At 52.1% G+C, this 18,091-nt stretch overlaps 1 protein-coding gene across 1 annotated transcript in view; it reads left to right on the plus strand.

Annotated features, from left to right (window-relative positions):
• Positions 1-18,091, plus strand: part of LOC122371133 — a 50,778-nt gene that overhangs the window by 19,217 nt on the left and 13,470 nt on the right. Inside the window, exons 3-4 of the mRNA XM_043347248.1 lie at positions 4,805-4,944; positions 16,685-16,803. Of these exons, the coding sequence (XP_043203183.1) occupies positions 4,805-4,944; positions 16,685-16,803 (259 nt within the window). The remainder of the gene's footprint in view (positions 1-4,804; positions 4,945-16,684; positions 16,804-18,091) is intronic.

The raw sequence follows: 18,091 nt of genomic DNA on the forward strand, positions 1-18,091 counted from the left end.
CGCAGTGTGAGCCGAGCCGCGGTGTACAAGGGGTGCGCGGAGTGTTTGCCCACCCACCATCCCCATCATCACCGTCCTGTCCTTTGTTCCCAAACGACCCTCGTCGTCCACCCGGGTTTGACGAAGCGGTGGCTCGCACAGAGCTGGAGGCGAAGATAAACCCGGGTGTTGACGGCCTTTCACAGCCAAACAGGGAGAGGAGTTGATCGGAGGACACGCTAAGCTGGTTTTATGCACATCAGCTTTACGATATCGTATATCAACTGTCCTCTTTGATGTTATTAAATGGAACCACCTTTGAAAAGAACATGCGTCTTTGAGACGCATGTGCTTTTGCTTCGGACCACTATACAGGGCGCCTCCCCGGGGCATGATGGAGAACTGGTAGAGGCCATGCCGCAATCTCATCTCGCTCTCTTCTGCTCTGCTGAGGAGGAGCAGAATTTGCCTACATTTCAGGGATTTTTTTTGCGATGTGACCCTTTGTGACCTTATGTTACTGCTATGCCCGTCGCCCTGATATTGCTACTTCCATCGTTTTCGTGTCCTGAGGTGATTGACCATCAGAGCACTCATCTCTGTTTTCCCGTGTGCTCCTTCCTTATGACCGGACTTCCAGGATCCGCCACCACGGTTCACAACGTCGACGGTGTGGTGTCCGTCCGTGCCTCCGTCAGCACCAATGTCTCCCTCTCCTGGACGGCGGCGAGCGGCCCAAACTTGTTCCCAAGTCGTCTCGAGTTGGCGTCGGTCGCTGACGGGCCATCAGTTCTGGATCCGCCGAGCGACGGGCGAACGGCGCAGGTGCCGTGACGATCACTGGAAACGTCATGGAAACGCATTGGGAACAGGCCGGAAACGGACGATGGGTGCTTGAGGCAGACATAGCCGTAGCGGATTTCTCTTATAGCACCGGAAATTGGCGAAATACTCGTATGTATTATACTTCAAAAGTATTGTGGAACTCGCTCGCGAATGATTGTCGGATCACCACCAGTTTGAATTGAAGCTAACAAGCACTGAATAACCCCATGCTCAACGCCTTTTTCGGCTTATGCCAGTACTGATATACCTGGCCTTAGCAGCAGTGTAAAACATTTATTGGCGAGATTCGGCTTGCATTATCAATTGATTCGGCTTGCATTATCAATTATCTCCCGGTCACCAATATCCCAAGCTGCGACAAGCGCCTTTCCAGCTGTGCCTTCACATTGTCGAGATTCACGCCTGCAGCTCCCGGCTGGAACCCCCATCCTGCTGCGCCGTGTCCCCTATGACTCACGGACCTCTGCTTACATACACAGCGACAAACACAGCCAGCCACCGGCAGAGATAGAGCCGTGTGGCGCGGCTGTTTGCGGGTCGACCGCGTGTCGGCCGTATTGACCCGAGGTGTCGTTACACTCATTAGTGTCGTTACCGCGGCGCGGTGTGTGCGAGCGATACCGTCATAGGCGGGTCACCGTAAGGCGGGCGAGTGGGCGGCGCTGACGCGTGTAGAAACACCGGGGGTTTCTGTGGTGTTGGCGTGGGATCCATGCTGCTGCTTCTATTATTTGCGAAAAGTACAGCTTCTTGGTTATCGTCGGTAGCTTATTACTCAGATTAAATGTTTTTCTTATGCTGGTGGTTTTCGCTATTAGTGCTTGCATATCAGCAGTTGATTATTGTTAACGTTTTTCCCATGTGTGAAGGGAGTTTCCCACATGATGGCCCGAAATGATGGGCTTTGCTGATCGTCGCTTGTGTAGGTCGTGTCAAAAAGGTTTTACTCTCATTGTGTTTTAATCGTCGGGTTAACGCTAATGGTGAACCCTGAGGTCGGTGCCGTTCTATTTGGTTTGACTGAAAGCGTGCAAACAACCGAGCGGAGTTCCTTTTGTGGATCATGTGGCCGGTGAAGTGGCTGTTTGACTTTGTTTTCTCCGGCCTGATCTCGTTACCAAGTTTTAAGGGCTTTGACACGGAGGACCACGTTTTTAGTGTGTGTAAATTGACGAGTTAGGAAATCGGCCACAAAGTTTGCCGCCCTTTTCCCGGCGCTCCCCGCGATCGGTGGTATTTTCGCTGCTGGCGAAGCCCACTGGCGGTGGTTTCCCACCGCGGCCAACTTCGGTCCCGCGGCGAAGTTTGACTATTGCCGAGAGGGAACAGCTGACGCCCTCTGTGGCGACTCGGTAAAGATTGGTGCCGAGGTGAGCGAAACTCCCTCGGGCCGGTGCGTAGATAGGTGTGACTCTGTCAGGCCGTGGTTCCCACCCGCGTTACCGAGCGTAAGGCCATTGGTACGGCTGCTGAATGTTGTAAGAGCAAGTGTGTTGTAGCAGTAAAGTTTGAACTCATGGACGCGTGCTGGAATGCTTGTTATGAGGTGTCAGTGGGTTTGTTATGGCATAATGACACCGCGACTGCGTGGTTAGATTCATGGAATTCCATCAATGTTAATTATTTTGCTGATTCATGTCGCAAAAATGCACAAACTCTAGCGGGTTATACCGGGAATGTATTTCAGCTGCGGGACTCGGTGGAGCCTGTCTGCTATACTCTCTGCTAGCCTTACGTACTTGGTTGTGTGAACAGGTGCCAATAAGCGTCTAACCACATGTTATAGCGCATTTATTAACGTATTATATAGCGTATTCCAAACTGTGTCTCCACACGGTGTCCAACGTCCACAGTGGTTGTTATGGGCAGGTATGGTTATGGACATCTGAAACATGTTTTGCATACTTTTGCGGGTGCCCCTAACGATCATATTTAGCGTTTTATTGTGTTTCTGGTGTTGGTCAGCGGTCGCTTTGAGGCTGTGCAACAACCAAGGCTGAACTATGCATGAATCGCATTGTTCTTAGTTGCACAGCTGCTGGCCTGCGTATGGCGTTGTCTTTTGAAATTGAACAACGTTATATGCATAGGTGGCGGAACGGGGAGGGTACCGGGGCACCGTGCCCCTTTGATTTTGGCATTTTAACATTAGCCCTATGGGCGTTGCATGGAAAGAATGGGATCAAAAATGGGCAGTGCCCCCCTTAATTGAAGGTATTCCGCTGCTACTGGTTATATGGTAATTCGCATTTCGTACACGCGTTTTTTATTCCCGGTAACAAATGGTTCGTAACAGACTCTTCTTGGGAGATTTAGTCAACGTTTCAATGACCAAATATCACTGAACAATCGCGACTGTTTTTGCTAACTCTGTTGCTCGTTCAGCTTTCTAGCATTTGTGTGTGTCTGATTAGTGTGTCTCATGGTGTTTAATATCACACACTCGGGAACAGTTCTCCTGTGCTGGAAGAGAAGGCGGTCCAGCCTTCGTTTATAAGTGAGGTCAAATGTGCAACATCAATCGACTGTCCCCGGCAGAGCCAAAACGAATCGGCGCGAACTTTCCGCTATCACCCATGACACTTTAAAGCCCCGGTCACACATACACGACGCACGGCCCGCGCACCAAAAATTCATTCATTTAGGTCAGTGCGTCGTCCTGCGCTATGCATTCGTTACTCGTTCGTCGAGTGCGCTGGGCCAACGGTATCATGCGTCGTCATTCGTTGCGTGCGTCGACAATTTTTGTGCATGCTCAAAAATGTGCGTTGAGCTCGACGCACGAAGACGAACGCCAGACACACGCGGAGCGCGTTGGGCCAGCGCCAGATACACGCGGAACACACGCTGGGTATTCGTTGTGTGCTCGTCGGCTGATGCGTAGCGAATACCTAGCGCGGACATAGCGTGCCTCTAACGCATGTCTAACGGATACGCATAGACTATAAAGGCGTGATAAACAAGAGCTGAACGAGTATGTAGCGCGCACAGCGGTCGTCTGGCGTATGTCTACGGTCCCGCCCTACCTCCTCATTTCTCCTTCTACCCTAATGGGTAACTCTTCTGCGTCATTGCTGCATAGTGCATAGGCTCCTTTCAATTCCTCCTGCTCTTGATGCCAGAATTTAGTCTTTTTCTTCGTGCAGGTCGCCTTTCGTCCCTTTGTCTTGGGAGGCATCTTGATATCCCTTCAAATTCCATGGAGGGCCGATGAGGATGTGCCCTCCTTGGCGTCCTAGTCCTACTGATATGACAACAGGCAAGACGGACCACTGCGCCGCTGCAAAGTGAAGTTCGCTGACTGTGCGTTGAATGCGCGGTGTACGCGCGATCCATGCGTCCCGTGCGCTAGCAAGCCGCTGTGCATCCGTTGTGTGTGCGCACTTTAAGCGCTCTGTATTCGCTGTGTAGGTGCCCTGTATTCGCCCGGTGCGCTGGCAAAGCGCTTGCAGCGCGTTGTGCATTCGTTGTAAAGCTGCTAGTTCCTGCTGACTCTTGACAAAAGTTGGTAACACATCAACGCACGACGACGCACTGGTCTTTTTGCAATGCGCCGGCCTGCGCCGGCCGTACGTCATGTATGTGTGACCGGGCCTTAAATGACCATGTCATGGACTGTTCTTTTTAGAAATAAAGTAGTCTGTGAGCAACCTGATGACCCACATGCAAATCTGGGAGCATCAATGAATATAGCTCCTAGTTTATGATCTGTGATTATGCTACCTCAGACTGCACTGTTATTCTGCCACAGCTGCATAGCCTATTCAATATCGTATAACTGAGTAAAGTAACCGACATTTGTCCCCTTTCGATCTCTGCATCTGCAGCCCCTGCACTGATCCCATGTGTCCCATGCACTGCATTACCTGTCGTTCAACTGACGTCCCCGTCCTTTCCAGTCCGCAGTCTCCGTCCCTGGTCCCTCCGCCCGATCCAGTACCATATAACCGTGTAACTGACCTTCTCTGCCTCCTTTCAGTCCGCCGCCACAGTCCCTGGTCCCTCCACCCGATCCAGTGGCACGGGCCAACGAGGCGGCCAGAGACGAGTACGGACCACCCGAGACGGATACGGATACGGATACGGACGCCGTCACGGCACTGCTGCCCGTACTCAAAGGTGAGATAAAATCGGCAACTAATCGATCAAAGGATATCCAAACTTTGATCGTGTTGTTGTCTACTCAAAGTTGGGCTCACTCTTAGGGTAGGTTGGAATAGGGTTCCGCTTTGATGAGTTCCACTGCGCTATCACCTGTCCAGAGACCAGAGGTAACCACAGCCCAGCTGCAGTCGGGCTGCCGGTGAGGACATCTGAGGTGTCACGGCCCGCTGGGGACGGTGCCGCTGACAGGTCAGCCCAGAGGTGAGACCGCCCAAACGAGCAGCGCTGACGGACGTCGGGAGGAAGGTCAGTAATCCAATCTAAATTTACGTTACATAGGTGACACCCTATATATAGTCTTGGCTTGGGTGACACCGTGTAGATCTCAGGCAGCTTTTGCCAAATTGTCAGGGAACTCAGATTTGTTTTTCAATAGAAAAACACAATTCTAAAGAATAGTGTTTTAACTATTGACAACAAACCTTCGGTTATGCTTATGGTTTCCTGGAACATTAATGTTTTTTGTCATTTCCACCTGTGTCCATTTTACTTTTTTAATTCCCATTTTAGTCGGTTTTCCTGTGCGTTTGCTAGTTGGCTGATTATTGACGTTGTTTGATAATTAATAAGTGGATATTGATCTCGTCGTCAATGCTAATTATACGATCATCATGACACCGTAGAACTCAATTTTCCCTGCAGGTCTTATCGTCTTAACGCCCAAGGCACTCGCGACAGCGCCGTCGCTGTTTTTAATTAGCGAAATTAAGTCAGTTGACACAAAAGCAACTTAATCTGCTTAGCATGTCCCTCGCGACTCCATCTCCCGATTCTGTCACGCCAATGTACCTCGAGCTCGTTCTCGGCATTGAATCGGCCTCCTCTGGTCGGGGACTGGCGCGGCGGTAGCGGCGGCGGCGCCAACCTTTGGCCGGGCGCGGCGCTGATGCATGTGCCGGCACGGCAGCGGATCTCGGCGTCATTTCTCATCACCGCCCGAACCTCCGTCGGCGGCGGCGCGGCGGGATCGATGGACTGGCACGCGGCCGGCCGAGCCGCCGTCTCGGCCCCCTCCGGAGGGCCACGGCCAATTAGCCTCGTGTGGCGGCGCTGCCGGCCGGCCGGCCGAGCCGAGTCGAGTCGACACGCATGCCGCCCCTATTGATCCCGTCGGCCGGACGTCGCGGGATCTGTGGGCGCGTCACCGAGGGCCGGGGAGGGGCGCAGAGTGGACACGGCACCGACGACCGGCATTCCGACCGGAGAAGTTGTTTCGCGTCCGCCGCCGGCCGACGTTTCAATTTGCGAACTTTGGCCATGCAGACACAGAGGTGATATGTTGGACAATGCAAGTCCGACCCAGACGGCCATCAGAGCGCGCTCCGATATCACGGAGGCTTTCTGGCCGCCGACAGAGCACTTCATCTCAATCGCTACCCACTTTATCATTCGCCGGAGCCTCCTTTCAATGGCGGCTGCCGGGTCGGTATCGGAAGACTGCCGGCTCTCCCCTGCCCGGCAGCTCACCAGAGCTCCGGTTTCTGCCGGGCCGCGATTCAGCGCGGTCGCTCGGAACCCATTGAGGCGGCCGGCCTGTGGAGGAGGCCACTGGTGCTGTCCGGTGCAGCGAGTAAAGGTCAACTGCGACCTCCGGGACCATCGCTTCCCAACGGCCGGCTCGCTGGTGGTCAGTGGAGCCTCTCGCACACGTGCGGCATGACTCGCTCTCTGGGGGAGTTCATCTGTGGTCTAAGTTAGTGAAATGTTTAATGACAATTTGTTATGCAAGTGGAATGCTCTGTCTAATGACCAGTGTTATCAAAGAGCCTGATTTCTTCCAGTGTTGCAGATTACATTAGGAGAGTGAGGACGACTGATATCGTTGCGTCGACTAAGGCCACCTAGTGGTGACCTCAGATATCACTGTTGCCAACAGAATCACCTAGCGATGACCTCATTCACCACTACCGACGGCAGAGCCACCTAGCGGTGACCTCAGGCATCCGCCCTCCCTCCGCCTGGCGACAAGTAAGACGTCGCTGCTGCCACCGCCGCCGTCCTGGCCGGCCAGTAATTGGCAGCTTTAATTGCCACTTGGATCCGGCTTTGCGCCGGTTTCATATGCGATTGATTTCCCCCGAGGCTGGCAGCGACCTGTCGCGGCCTGTCGCCTTAATCGCCACTCCAGAGAGCCGCGGTGGGGGCGGGGGCGGCGGGTCGAGCCGCCCGACACACGTAGAGCCGCGGCGGGGGCGGGGGCGGCCAGCCGAGCCGCCCGACACGCGCCGAACATACATATATCGCACCCCAGCACTCCGGGCTGTAAGTAAGTAGGCAGAGGGGTAGGTGGGCTGGGGCCGACCGTAGGCAGACGTTGGACTGGATGCTTCCAGATGCAGAACGCCAAGCGGAGTTTCGGGAAGGGTGCGCGCCCGGCTGTCGCTTCCATCTGAGAGAGGGGTTTATGATACGGAGACGCCACATCAAGGCACGTTCAACCAGTGGCGCAGCCAGGGGGGGGGGGTCAGAGGGTCAGCTGACCCCCCCGAAATTTCTGTCAGGGGCCCGCTCGAGAGAGAGAGAGAGAGAGAGAGAGAGAGAGAGAGAGAGAGAGAGAGAGAGAGAGAGAGAGAGAGAGAGAGAGAGAGAGAGAGAGAGAGAGAGAGAGAGAGAGAGAGAGAGAGAGAGAGAGAGAGAGAGAGAGAGAGAGAGAGAGAGAGAGAGAGAGAGAGAGAGAGACGGGGCCCGGGCCCCGGGTGGATGGGGCCCAGGCCCCCGGGAGATTGGGCCCGGGCCCCCTGGTGAATGGGACCCGGGCCCCCTTGGATGGGTCCGGGCCCCCCGGGTGGGTAGGGCCCGGGCCCCGGTGGATGGGGCCCTGGCCCCCCGTTGGATGGGTCCGGGCCCCCTGGGTGGATGGGGCCCGGGCCCCTTGGGTGGATGGGGCCCAAGCCCCCGGGAGTACAGACCCCGGGCCCCCGGGTGGATAGGGCCCGGGCCCCCGGGAGAACGGGGCCCGGACTCGGAGCCCAGGTGGACGTGGCCCGGGCCCCCGTGGGGATAGGGCCCGGGCCCTCGGGTGAATGGTGCCCGGGTCCCGGGTGGATGGGGCCGGGTCCCCGGGAGAACGGGGCCCGGGCCCCCAGTGGATGGGTCCGGCCCCAAGCCCCTGGGAGTACGGACCCCGGGCCCCGAGTGGACGGGGCCCGGGCCTCCGGGAGAACGGGGCCCGGACTCGGAGCCCAGGTGGACGTGGCCCGGGCCCTCGGGTGAATGGGGCCCGGGCCCCCGGGTGGATTGGACCCGGGCCCCCGGGAGAACGGGGCCCGGGCCCCTGGTGGACGGGCCCCGGAGCCCCGGGTGGACGGAGCCCGGGTCCTCGGGTGGACGGGGCCCGGGCCCTCGGGTGGACGGGGCCCGGGCCCTCGGGTGGACGGGGCCCGGGCTCTCTGATGGACGGGCCCCGGAGCCCCGGGTAGACGGGGCCCGGAGCCCCGGGTGGACGGAGCCTGGGCCCTCGTGTGGACGGGGACCAGCCCCCTGTGGATGGGGCCCGGGCCCCCCGGGTGGATGGGGCCCGCTAGGGTGACCCGCTTGCTTCGCAACCCGAATGCGGGATATTTTCGATCGGTGGGCGTTTGGTTGGTCTTGTGTAGAGATGTCAATCGGATACCAACTTTTTGGTATACCGATACCAAACCGATACCAACTTGGTATTTGGTATTTCAATCGTAATGTGTTTGGTATTTTGTTGGTATCATAAGCCCTCACTAATGTATTAGAGGCTAAGAAATCGGTAAAAAGTTGGTATTTCCCTCAGTTTCCCAAGTTGGTTTGGTTTCGGTATTCTCCCGTGGTTTTAGTTGGTATTTGGTTTGGTATCGGTATTCCGATTTTCCGTGATTGACATCACTAGTCTTGTGTCCGTGGGTCATGTATACATTTCGGTCGGTTGTCTTTTGACGGCTAAGCATTCTGTATTGGGAAAAAAACATCCATCGCATCGAGGTGCTCGTGTCTGATAACCATACGTCTACTATAGAACTTGCCAAGTGTATTTTATAGCATAGGTTGACGTAGGTCATTGAAAAATGAGAGCCATAGATAAATTGCTGGCATGTAGAGGTTTGAAAAATTTTATATTTTTAAGAATACTGTTGCTCGTCTTGCAAAAGCGATGATTGGATCTTGGACAAAATTGAATGCTCTTTCCAACGATGCCATTTTTAATTGTCTAACGTATCAGGTTGTGCAGCAAAACCCGTGTAATTAAGTAAGTCATGAACAAATACCATTTTCTTCAGTGATTTGTTCCACATTGTTTTTGATCAATTATCTTTTCACAAATTTTCCTTGAGAGGCGGTACATTTCTCTTGCCAACAGGCGTTGTTTGAACCCGCTCCGTCTGACAGTCACCCGAAATTAGCATTAATTCCAAAATCCGTCCGAAAGGTCAATTTTTCAAGCATAAGTGCCCTCACGGGTGCACGTGGCGCGTGCCATCCCTGCACCGCTCACCATTCGATAGCCCGTTCGATCCTCATATACGATACTGTGTAGTGATGTCAATTACAGAAAATCGGAATACCGATACCAAACCAAATACCAACCAAAACCATGGGGAAATACCGAAACCAAACCAGCTTGGGAACATGAGAGAAATACCAACTTTTTACCGATTTCTTAGCCTCTTATGCATTAGTGAGGATTCATGATACCAACAAAATACCAAACACATTAGGATTGAAATACCAAATACTAAGTTGGTATCAGTTTGGTATCGGTATACCAAAAAGTTGGTATCCGATTGACATCTCTAATACTGTGTTCCCCATGCCGATCGGACCCACGGTTACCGAGATACTGCACGGGGACCGGACCCGTGTCGGGCAAATTTAGCCATTTTCGCCCAATTTTGCAAGCCGATTTATACATGTAAAGTCTATGACGCGACTTCGCACTTTTTGAGCACGCGCCATGTGCTCACCACCGGCCCGATCGAGCTGAGACCCCTCACAGGCACGTTCCCCATCCTTGTTCTATAAGTTGCGCAAAGTTTAGCGCACTATGTAGGTGCAACGGTCTGGCCTGTACCTACCCCGGGATAAGTAACACCATGCCGGAACCACGGTAACAGACAGAATCTACGTCACCACATCACCACACCACAACAAACCTGGCCCAAGGCAATACATGACCCATGTGAGCGCGAACCCTCGGCGGCTCAGGCCATTTTGCGTCCTTCGACGGCACAAGGGAGGGAGGTTACGACCCCTTCCTCGCGTTTGGCCCATGATCGAGCTAGAGCTTCGCGGAAAAAAAAACGAGCGTGTTGCCCGTGACGAGAGGAAGCCGATAATACCCAATTCCAAGGTCCTAGGTCATTGGTCGACCTTCCAGGTCAGGTCAATGACCCAAATGTCGGGAAAATCGGGACCTGTTAGAACGTCGTAAAATGTGGCTGCTACAGGGTATTTGTCGGGGTGCTGATCACGAATATTATGTTCAGAGGTCGAAAAAACAGTCAGACTTTCTCCAACCGACCTAAAATTTGCTCCACAAGAAAAATGATTTGTTGCACAGCCTGAAGCACGGGTCAAGTACTTGAATCCCTCTCGCGTTTCCATGGACACTGAGCACCAATACAGTTAGCGTCAGACAGCTTCAATGCGCTGAAACAAAGGCGTGCAAGAGTTTATGACGTGCCCGTGCTTCTAAGTTCTTACGGGCCTTGGTTCTTACCGTTCTTACTGTTCGGCGCGTAGATGTCGCTGGATATCGCGGCCGGACCGCAGCGACATCTATTCCACGGACTGCACGCTCTAAAAAACTGCCACCTTCTACAACTGCTGTAAGGGCGAAATTCCGTTCGTGATAACGGGAAAAGCAGCCTTTTTGACACCGACTTGCTTCAGGAAGATGGAAGCAACTGGGAGCAAGTCAGCCAGGCCGTGGGTAGGTTAGAAGGTACCCACAGTGGATCATTGGCTGAAGCTTGAAATTGCACATGGATGCAAGGAATGACCATGCAGGTAAAATATTCTGTGATTGATCATTGATGATCGATTATTTTCCGTTTGCATTGATATTCAGTCAATTATTTGCTCCAACACCGGTTGGAGGGATGGGCAGTTTTTCGACCTCTGATTATGTTAGTTTTGATCACAGATGATGTCTTTATGCATTTCGGCCAGGTCGGGTCAGGTCAGGCCATGTCAACCAGTAGGGGTCCTGCCGGGTATTCGTAGTACCTACGTGTCAACCGCCTCTGACAGCTTCGTAACATGTTACGAATAGCACCAAAACTACTTCTGAAATGTTCAAATGGTTGCTAAAATCGAATTCAGCTTTAAAAAAAAACTAGCCTAGAAACATGCATTACTTGAAAAAGTGTACCGAGGCCATCATAAGTCAATGACCTGACCTGACCTGACCTTCAGGTGACATTGACATCACCCTTATGCATGGGAGCAATATCAAATCACATGTTTGAACAATTGAAACCACGAAAGGACTGCAAACGCGCGGCTAATGCGAGCCGGCATACGCCGAACCGCGATTCTGGCCAAACATGGTCTCGGAAAGTAGGTCAAAGGTCATTTGGGTCAGGGTCATGAAATATCTAGGGTAGGTAGGTAAATCTTGTCCGACAGAAGCAGGCAACAGTTCCGATTGCATATATGCTATGCATATTGCGGAAGGGGCACTTTTCGGCCTCGAAAGATACAAATTCATACGTCATAGTAAGATATTTCTGTTGTGGTCAATTTGCGTAAAAATTGAACACCGGGTGATTACCGAGCTATTGCTCTATCCAAATTTTCTGATTCATACTCGCTCAGGGTTATCGTGCAGGTAAAGGGGGCCCGCTCAGCAGATTGTGTATGAAATATGGAGAGATTCTGAAAAATGAGTGGGGGGCCCGCACACTAGGGGGCCCGCTTTGGAGGCGATGACCCCCCCGAAACGAAATCCTGGCTGCGCCACTGCGTTCAACGGGCACTTCTGGTCAACTGGATAGATCACACGTTCTTGACACTTTGATTGATAGACCCTCTGAACCCACCAAGAGTTATTGGAAGTGGAAGTTATCTGACTGTTCAACATAACTGTTGCATTTTCTGGCAGATAGCTCTGCAACAGTTCGGCGCAGGCGAAATTCGAGGAAAAATGCTACGAATCTTGTTGAGGTCATGTCGATGGTCCATTTATTGCACGCGATGTTCGCGTTGTCTCGGTTAGCACAACGCTTTGATGCACACTGCAGAGCACGTTAAAGGCGCTGTTATCGCCGGGAGCATCGCGGAAACAGTAATGTGTGTACCGGGAATTGCCATCGCTGAGCGTCACCGTTCGAATCAAGTGCGCCAAAACTCTATTTTGCTTATAGGCAAGCGGAAAATGGGCTAAAGCCAAGAGCTGTTTTTAATATCAGAGCGCCAGAATGTAGACTTGCTTTACTCTCTTCCTTTTAATTTGTTAATTTCACTCTGACATAGCGGTCTGCAATTGTATCGAGTCATATCATTGTTAATTAAACGCCGGTGGGCAGAACACTGGACGGAGATTCTTGCATTATTTCTTGCATTACAAGTGGGCATGTCTATGCCCGTCAACGCTGCAGTTTATTTCTTACATTCTTTGGTATTCGTGGGTGATGGGAATACCAACGGACGCCAGAATCTGTATTGTATACCCTCTGCTCGATTGGCTTACCAAGAGTCAATGTGGATTCAAACGTCTGCAAATATCTACAAGTCCATGTATCAAATTTAGCAAGTAGCAGGGACAATATGGCTGGTGTTCTTTGCTCAGAACTCCATGAAACTCAGAACCCAGAACTCCACATACAAGATACAAAGTAAGCCGTGAGCGTTACACGCTGAGGGCATGCTCACAAGAAATAATAATTATTGGCAGGTTGATTCGAGCTAAGGTAAACGGGTCCGCACGTGCGCACGAGCAGACCGCTGCCCTCGTCGACATTTGGAAGCTCCATAACTGCTCGGCGATACCTTGGCTTAACCTACCAAAGATGCAATCCCAAGCAATCGGAACATGTCATTAAAAAGGGTAAGCACGCGAACGTGTGCAGACCAATACGCTCGCTGACCTGTGAGGTCTACTAATATGCATGGTGTTATTCAGCATACTTAATATAAGCTCTATCGACCCAGCCGATCTGCGGTTATGGAAAAAGGGTGCGCACGTGCGCACGTGCTAGCCAATACCCTCGCTGACCACTACAAACTGCAGGTCAACATGGTGTCATTCGGCATACTTAATATGAGCGTTATCGTCCCAGCGGATCCCCAGATATGGAGAAGGGGTGCGCACGTGCGCACGTGCAAATCAATGTCTTTGCCAACCCATGCAAACTGCTTATAAACATGGTGTTATTCAGCATACAAAATATGAGCGCTATCGGCCCAGCTGATCCACAGACATGAAAAAGGGGTACGCACGTGCGCACGTGCAAATCAATGTCTTTGCCAGCCCGTGCAACATGCTTAAAAACATAGTGTTTTTCACCATACTTAATATGAATGTTATCAGCCCAGTGGATCCCCAGATATGGAAAAGGGGTACGCACGTGCGCACGTGCAAATCAATGTCTTTGCCAGCCCGTGCCATCTGCTTATAAACATGGTGTAATTCAGCATACAAAATATGAGCGCTATCGGCCCAGCCGATCCACAGATATGAAAAAGGGGTACGCACGTGCGCACGTGCAAATTAATGTCTTTGCCAGCCCGTGCAATATTCATATTTACATGGTGTCCTCTAGCATACAAAATATGGGCGCTATCGGCCCAACAGATCCCGAGATATTAAAAAGGGGTGTGCACGTGCGCACGCGCTGAAGGAATTCAAAACCGTTCAAAGGTCACCGGATGTGTACATAGTGTGCACCCAGCCAAAACAACAAACAAATTTTGAGCTGTATCGCTTCAGCCGTTCCCGAGTTATGAAATGACGAGCTCTTCTGAACCTCTCACGTCGCACGTGGCACGCGCTGTAACAGGCACTCATGAGTTGTATGGATAGCACAGTTCCATGAAGAAAGGATACATCCCCTCTCCAAAGAAGACCGCTCATCAAACAGTCAAACCGTTTTGGAGATACATGTCAACAAAAGTCATTACGGCGGCCGGTCGGGCCGAAAAGTTCAATTTTCCCAACTTCTGTTGCGTTCCGTAACGAGTACGGTGGACGCTGCCAGTTTACGGCGGCTGGTTGCCACATTTCAACTTCGTCTAGAAAAGTCGCAATGCTTGGGGAATCTTGAGAAATGTCTAGCTCATTACGGCCGTAACGGTTACGGCGTCATTACGGATCCGGTGTGAACCACGCATTAGTGTTTGTGACCATGTGAGGCTATCGCAAGAACAAAGATGTTTAAAATGGTGCCTTCTTATTCATTATTTATATCATTGGCCTAGATATCCCCATTTCCCAATGTTATTAAACCTCTGTATGATAGAGCGTTGCCAGGACGTCGAGGGTAGCCTATACTCAAACACAGCCGGCGCAGTCAATGTCATTCGAATCCTATCGATGCTTATAATGCGATACCAACTGAGGCATGCATTGGCTTATAACAGTGGTACCGTCCGCATACCAAGCTGGAATGAGATCTACTGCAGATATATGTGTAATGGAAATTGCATTTATGTTTAGACTGCCACTGGCCTCGTCGCTAATGCAAAACATGCACTTTGTGGATAAAATATCAAGCTAGTTACATTAGTTTTATGTTTATTCAGTGGACCGTCTTCGGTATTGGCTTTGTTAACATATTCTGCTTAGTTCAAGAGAGGTCTCCAGCCATCTACCTGCGCCCTGCGGGTCCAGATGCAATGTCGGTTATTGATCGGTTCCGCTTCGCTCAACAGAAGATGCACGAGAGCCTACATTGTGCTCTACTCTTAACCATTAGGTGATTCCTTGTTTTCAATTGCTGGGACATGTTTTACAACTGCAAAAAGTTACAACTGCAAATAGTGAGTTGTAAACTTGCTCCATGCGCCGGGGCCGATCGCCGCTCGGCCCCTGATTGGCTGCCGCCGAGGTCACGTTACTCAGTGACCTCAGCTGGGTCGGCGGTGCGTCCGGGCCGAGCAGGCCCCGACTCAGAGCGATTGAGACCTTTGACGCAGTGGGGGAGTGAGCCGTACGCCTGGATTCCTCTCGGTTAAGTTTTATTAGTCAGGTATGGTGCGTGTATGTGTGTGTGCTGTGATGGCTGGGCGATGTGCAGTCAGAGTGAGACGCGGACGATTTGTGTGAGCGCCTACAGCTGACATCAAGGTAAATACAGCACAGCGAATGCCAACACAAGACAAAGGTAATAACATGACATACATAAAAGGTAATGACATGACACGAGTCATTCTTACCCTTCACCTCATGCCGTTTTTCAATACAGTGGCATCAGTGAGCATCGTCTTTTTGCGGCTTTCTGCCGACGGCTTGGAAGCAGGTAACATTTCCATCCTGACGTCATGCAAACTACAACTCCAGCAGCTGTCACGACTCTCTAGTTTGTTCGTTGCTGGTAGATGTCCTTGACGGTGTTTCTCGGCACGCTGCTACAGTGCCCTACAATATTGGTGCGGCGAATGCGACAAATTCGCCGCGACCCTTCAGCGTGGCGAGCGTCCGAGTTTGTTGATGTTTCCATAGACACCCAATACACCGCTACGCGTAGCGCACCGTAACGCGGGGCCGTGAAACACCGCCCTTGTGCACTGTGTGTTGTATCATGCCACCTGGTTAAAACGCCGCCCCGTTTTAGGCCTGCTCCCAGCCCGCAGCTATTCAATTACGTGCGACCTTTATAGACTATTTTAACATCATTTCGTGATATTTGCATAAGCGTTATGCGCAGTTGGGTCTTAACCCAGTCTATTTTACCGCGACTAAATTTGACATTTGTGGTCATGTGTGGTGGTCTCACTGGGATTTGAACCCGGTTTATTTTCGATAATCGAATTATTGGAAGTTGTGGGTGCTCGAACGATCGGGAATGTGAGTTTGGGCGGTGTCGTTTCGCGTTGCTAAATTCGGAGCCGCGGAGGCGGTTATTCGAACAGGGATTTTTCTATTCTCTGAACGCTCAGCTACCGGAATGCATTAGCTGGTCCATGTTTTTATTCAGCTTGTGAGATTCGCCATCACTGCCTAGCTCAAAGGTCGCGGAAGCGACGTACACCGCTACGTTTCAAAAAATAATATCACACATGACTTAGCTTACTGATGTCTTTGCCTTTTGTGCTAAATATCATATTGTAATATGCTAACCCCGCAATGTGTTTTCTCTCTTTTGTGCCCAACCAAAGTAAAAACAGGCACTGGTTCCGATAGAGTAAACCACAGGATGTTGTCCCACTTCTATCGCCCTCCCCGCCCGCCCATCCTCTCGATCCCTCCCCACCTCCCCACACGCTGCACCACATCTTAAGCACTCGCACCCCTTGTTACACTACTCTCCCGTGTGTAGCAGACATCTCGCGCCAGTTCTCCGAGAGTATGCACCACAGCATAAGTACTCACACCTATTGTCACACTACTCCCCCGTGTGTTACTGACATCTCTCGCCAGTTCTCCGAGTATGCACCACAGCATAAGTAAGTACTCACACCTATTGTCACACTACTCCCCCGTGTGTTACTGACATCTCTCGCCAGTTCTCCGAGTATGCACCACAGATAAATACTCACACCCATTGCCACACGACTCCGTGTGTTACAGACATCTCTCGCCAGTTCTCCGAGTACAGCGAGGCGATGGAGACGGCGGTGCGCGACCTGGCTGAGACGGAGAACGACCTCCAGGCCGAGCTGCAGCACATGCTGCGCCGCTCCAAACAGGTGGGTGGCCGGAACGGCGGGGGGTGGTGGGGCTGTGACGGAGGAGAGGGTGATGGGATGTAAAGGACGATCACCTGGGATCGTCCATCTCTACGGACCCGAATTTTTATCGTGCAGGCGTATAAAACAAGTGACGTCAAATGCAGGTAGGCTCAACTTTAATACCGCTGAAACTGGATTTTTTTTATACCTAACGAGACAAACTGTTTTCCACTGGGCAATCATGCCGTTGTATTGAAAAATAAGTAGCAGAAACGATGAATCCACGAGTTAATGATGGTCATAACAGGTGTCCCATTCTGGATTCTACTGGCAATATCACAGCTCTCTATTAGTGTCAATCATTGAAAGGATGTCATTATCGGGTGAACTAATGTGAAATCAGATGGCTGAACTTCAGCCCGTTATCTTCCTCAGTCACGCTACGCAAACGATGCATTATGACCGACACACTATTCACCTGTAGCATAACTTCCCCGCGGATAAAACACACTCATCTTCCCGGTTGAAATACGGGAGAGAGACACGCTTCTCCCAGCAGCCGCCTACAAACAGGTGGAAATGCCGTGATCCAATGCGATATTCGTTCTGAGGCTGGTAGGTCGCCCGTTGTTCGCTCGCCTCGTCGTTCACAGACAAACGACTAAAACAACTGAGCGCATTTCTCGACTGGTCGGCCCTGGCCCTGTCTTCCCGTTGATCCTTCATTTATTTTCGCCAACGGGTTCGCCTATTCATCTCAGGCGGGGTAGGCGGCTCTCAGCCAACCAGCCAGCCCCTCCTCGGCAACAAAGCCCGGGTGCTACCCCACCCTCCGCAGAGGAACGACCGCTCATCGTCAACGACGGTTACCCGTCGGTCGGCGGCGGTCCTATCGGTGGCGACGGAACATCCGCTGCCACCACCGCCGCCGCCGTCAACGTCGGTCTAGACAGCGATTCAGCGGTGAACGTCATTAAACTGGCTGCAGACGGGTGACTGGAAGGGTTGGTGTCGCGCAGAGGCGATGGGAAAACTCGGCAGAGAAGGCTGGAACCAGTATGTCGTGGGTTGGTCGGGCGCTGTTGGCCGGTTGGGGATGAGATTGACAGAGGGATCGGCCGGAACGCAATTCGGTGACGGTACGTTCCCGAGCAGGTGACAATGGACGGGCACCAATGCCTCAAGTGGATTCTTCCCGGACCAAGGCTCCGGCCGCAGGGCTCAACTTCCGGGAATGGGTGCATCATCGACTCCATGCCTACCTATTGCGTGATGCAGCAGGACTGGATGGTTTCGGTTGGGGTTG

The sequence above is a fragment of the Amphibalanus amphitrite genome, unplaced genomic scaffold (assembly GCF_019059575.1).
Source record: "Amphibalanus amphitrite isolate SeventyFive unplaced genomic scaffold, NRLGWU_Aamphi_draft 001208F_arrow, whole genome shotgun sequence".
Lineage (NCBI taxonomy): Eukaryota > Metazoa > Arthropoda > Thecostraca > Balanomorpha > Balanidae > Amphibalanus > Amphibalanus amphitrite.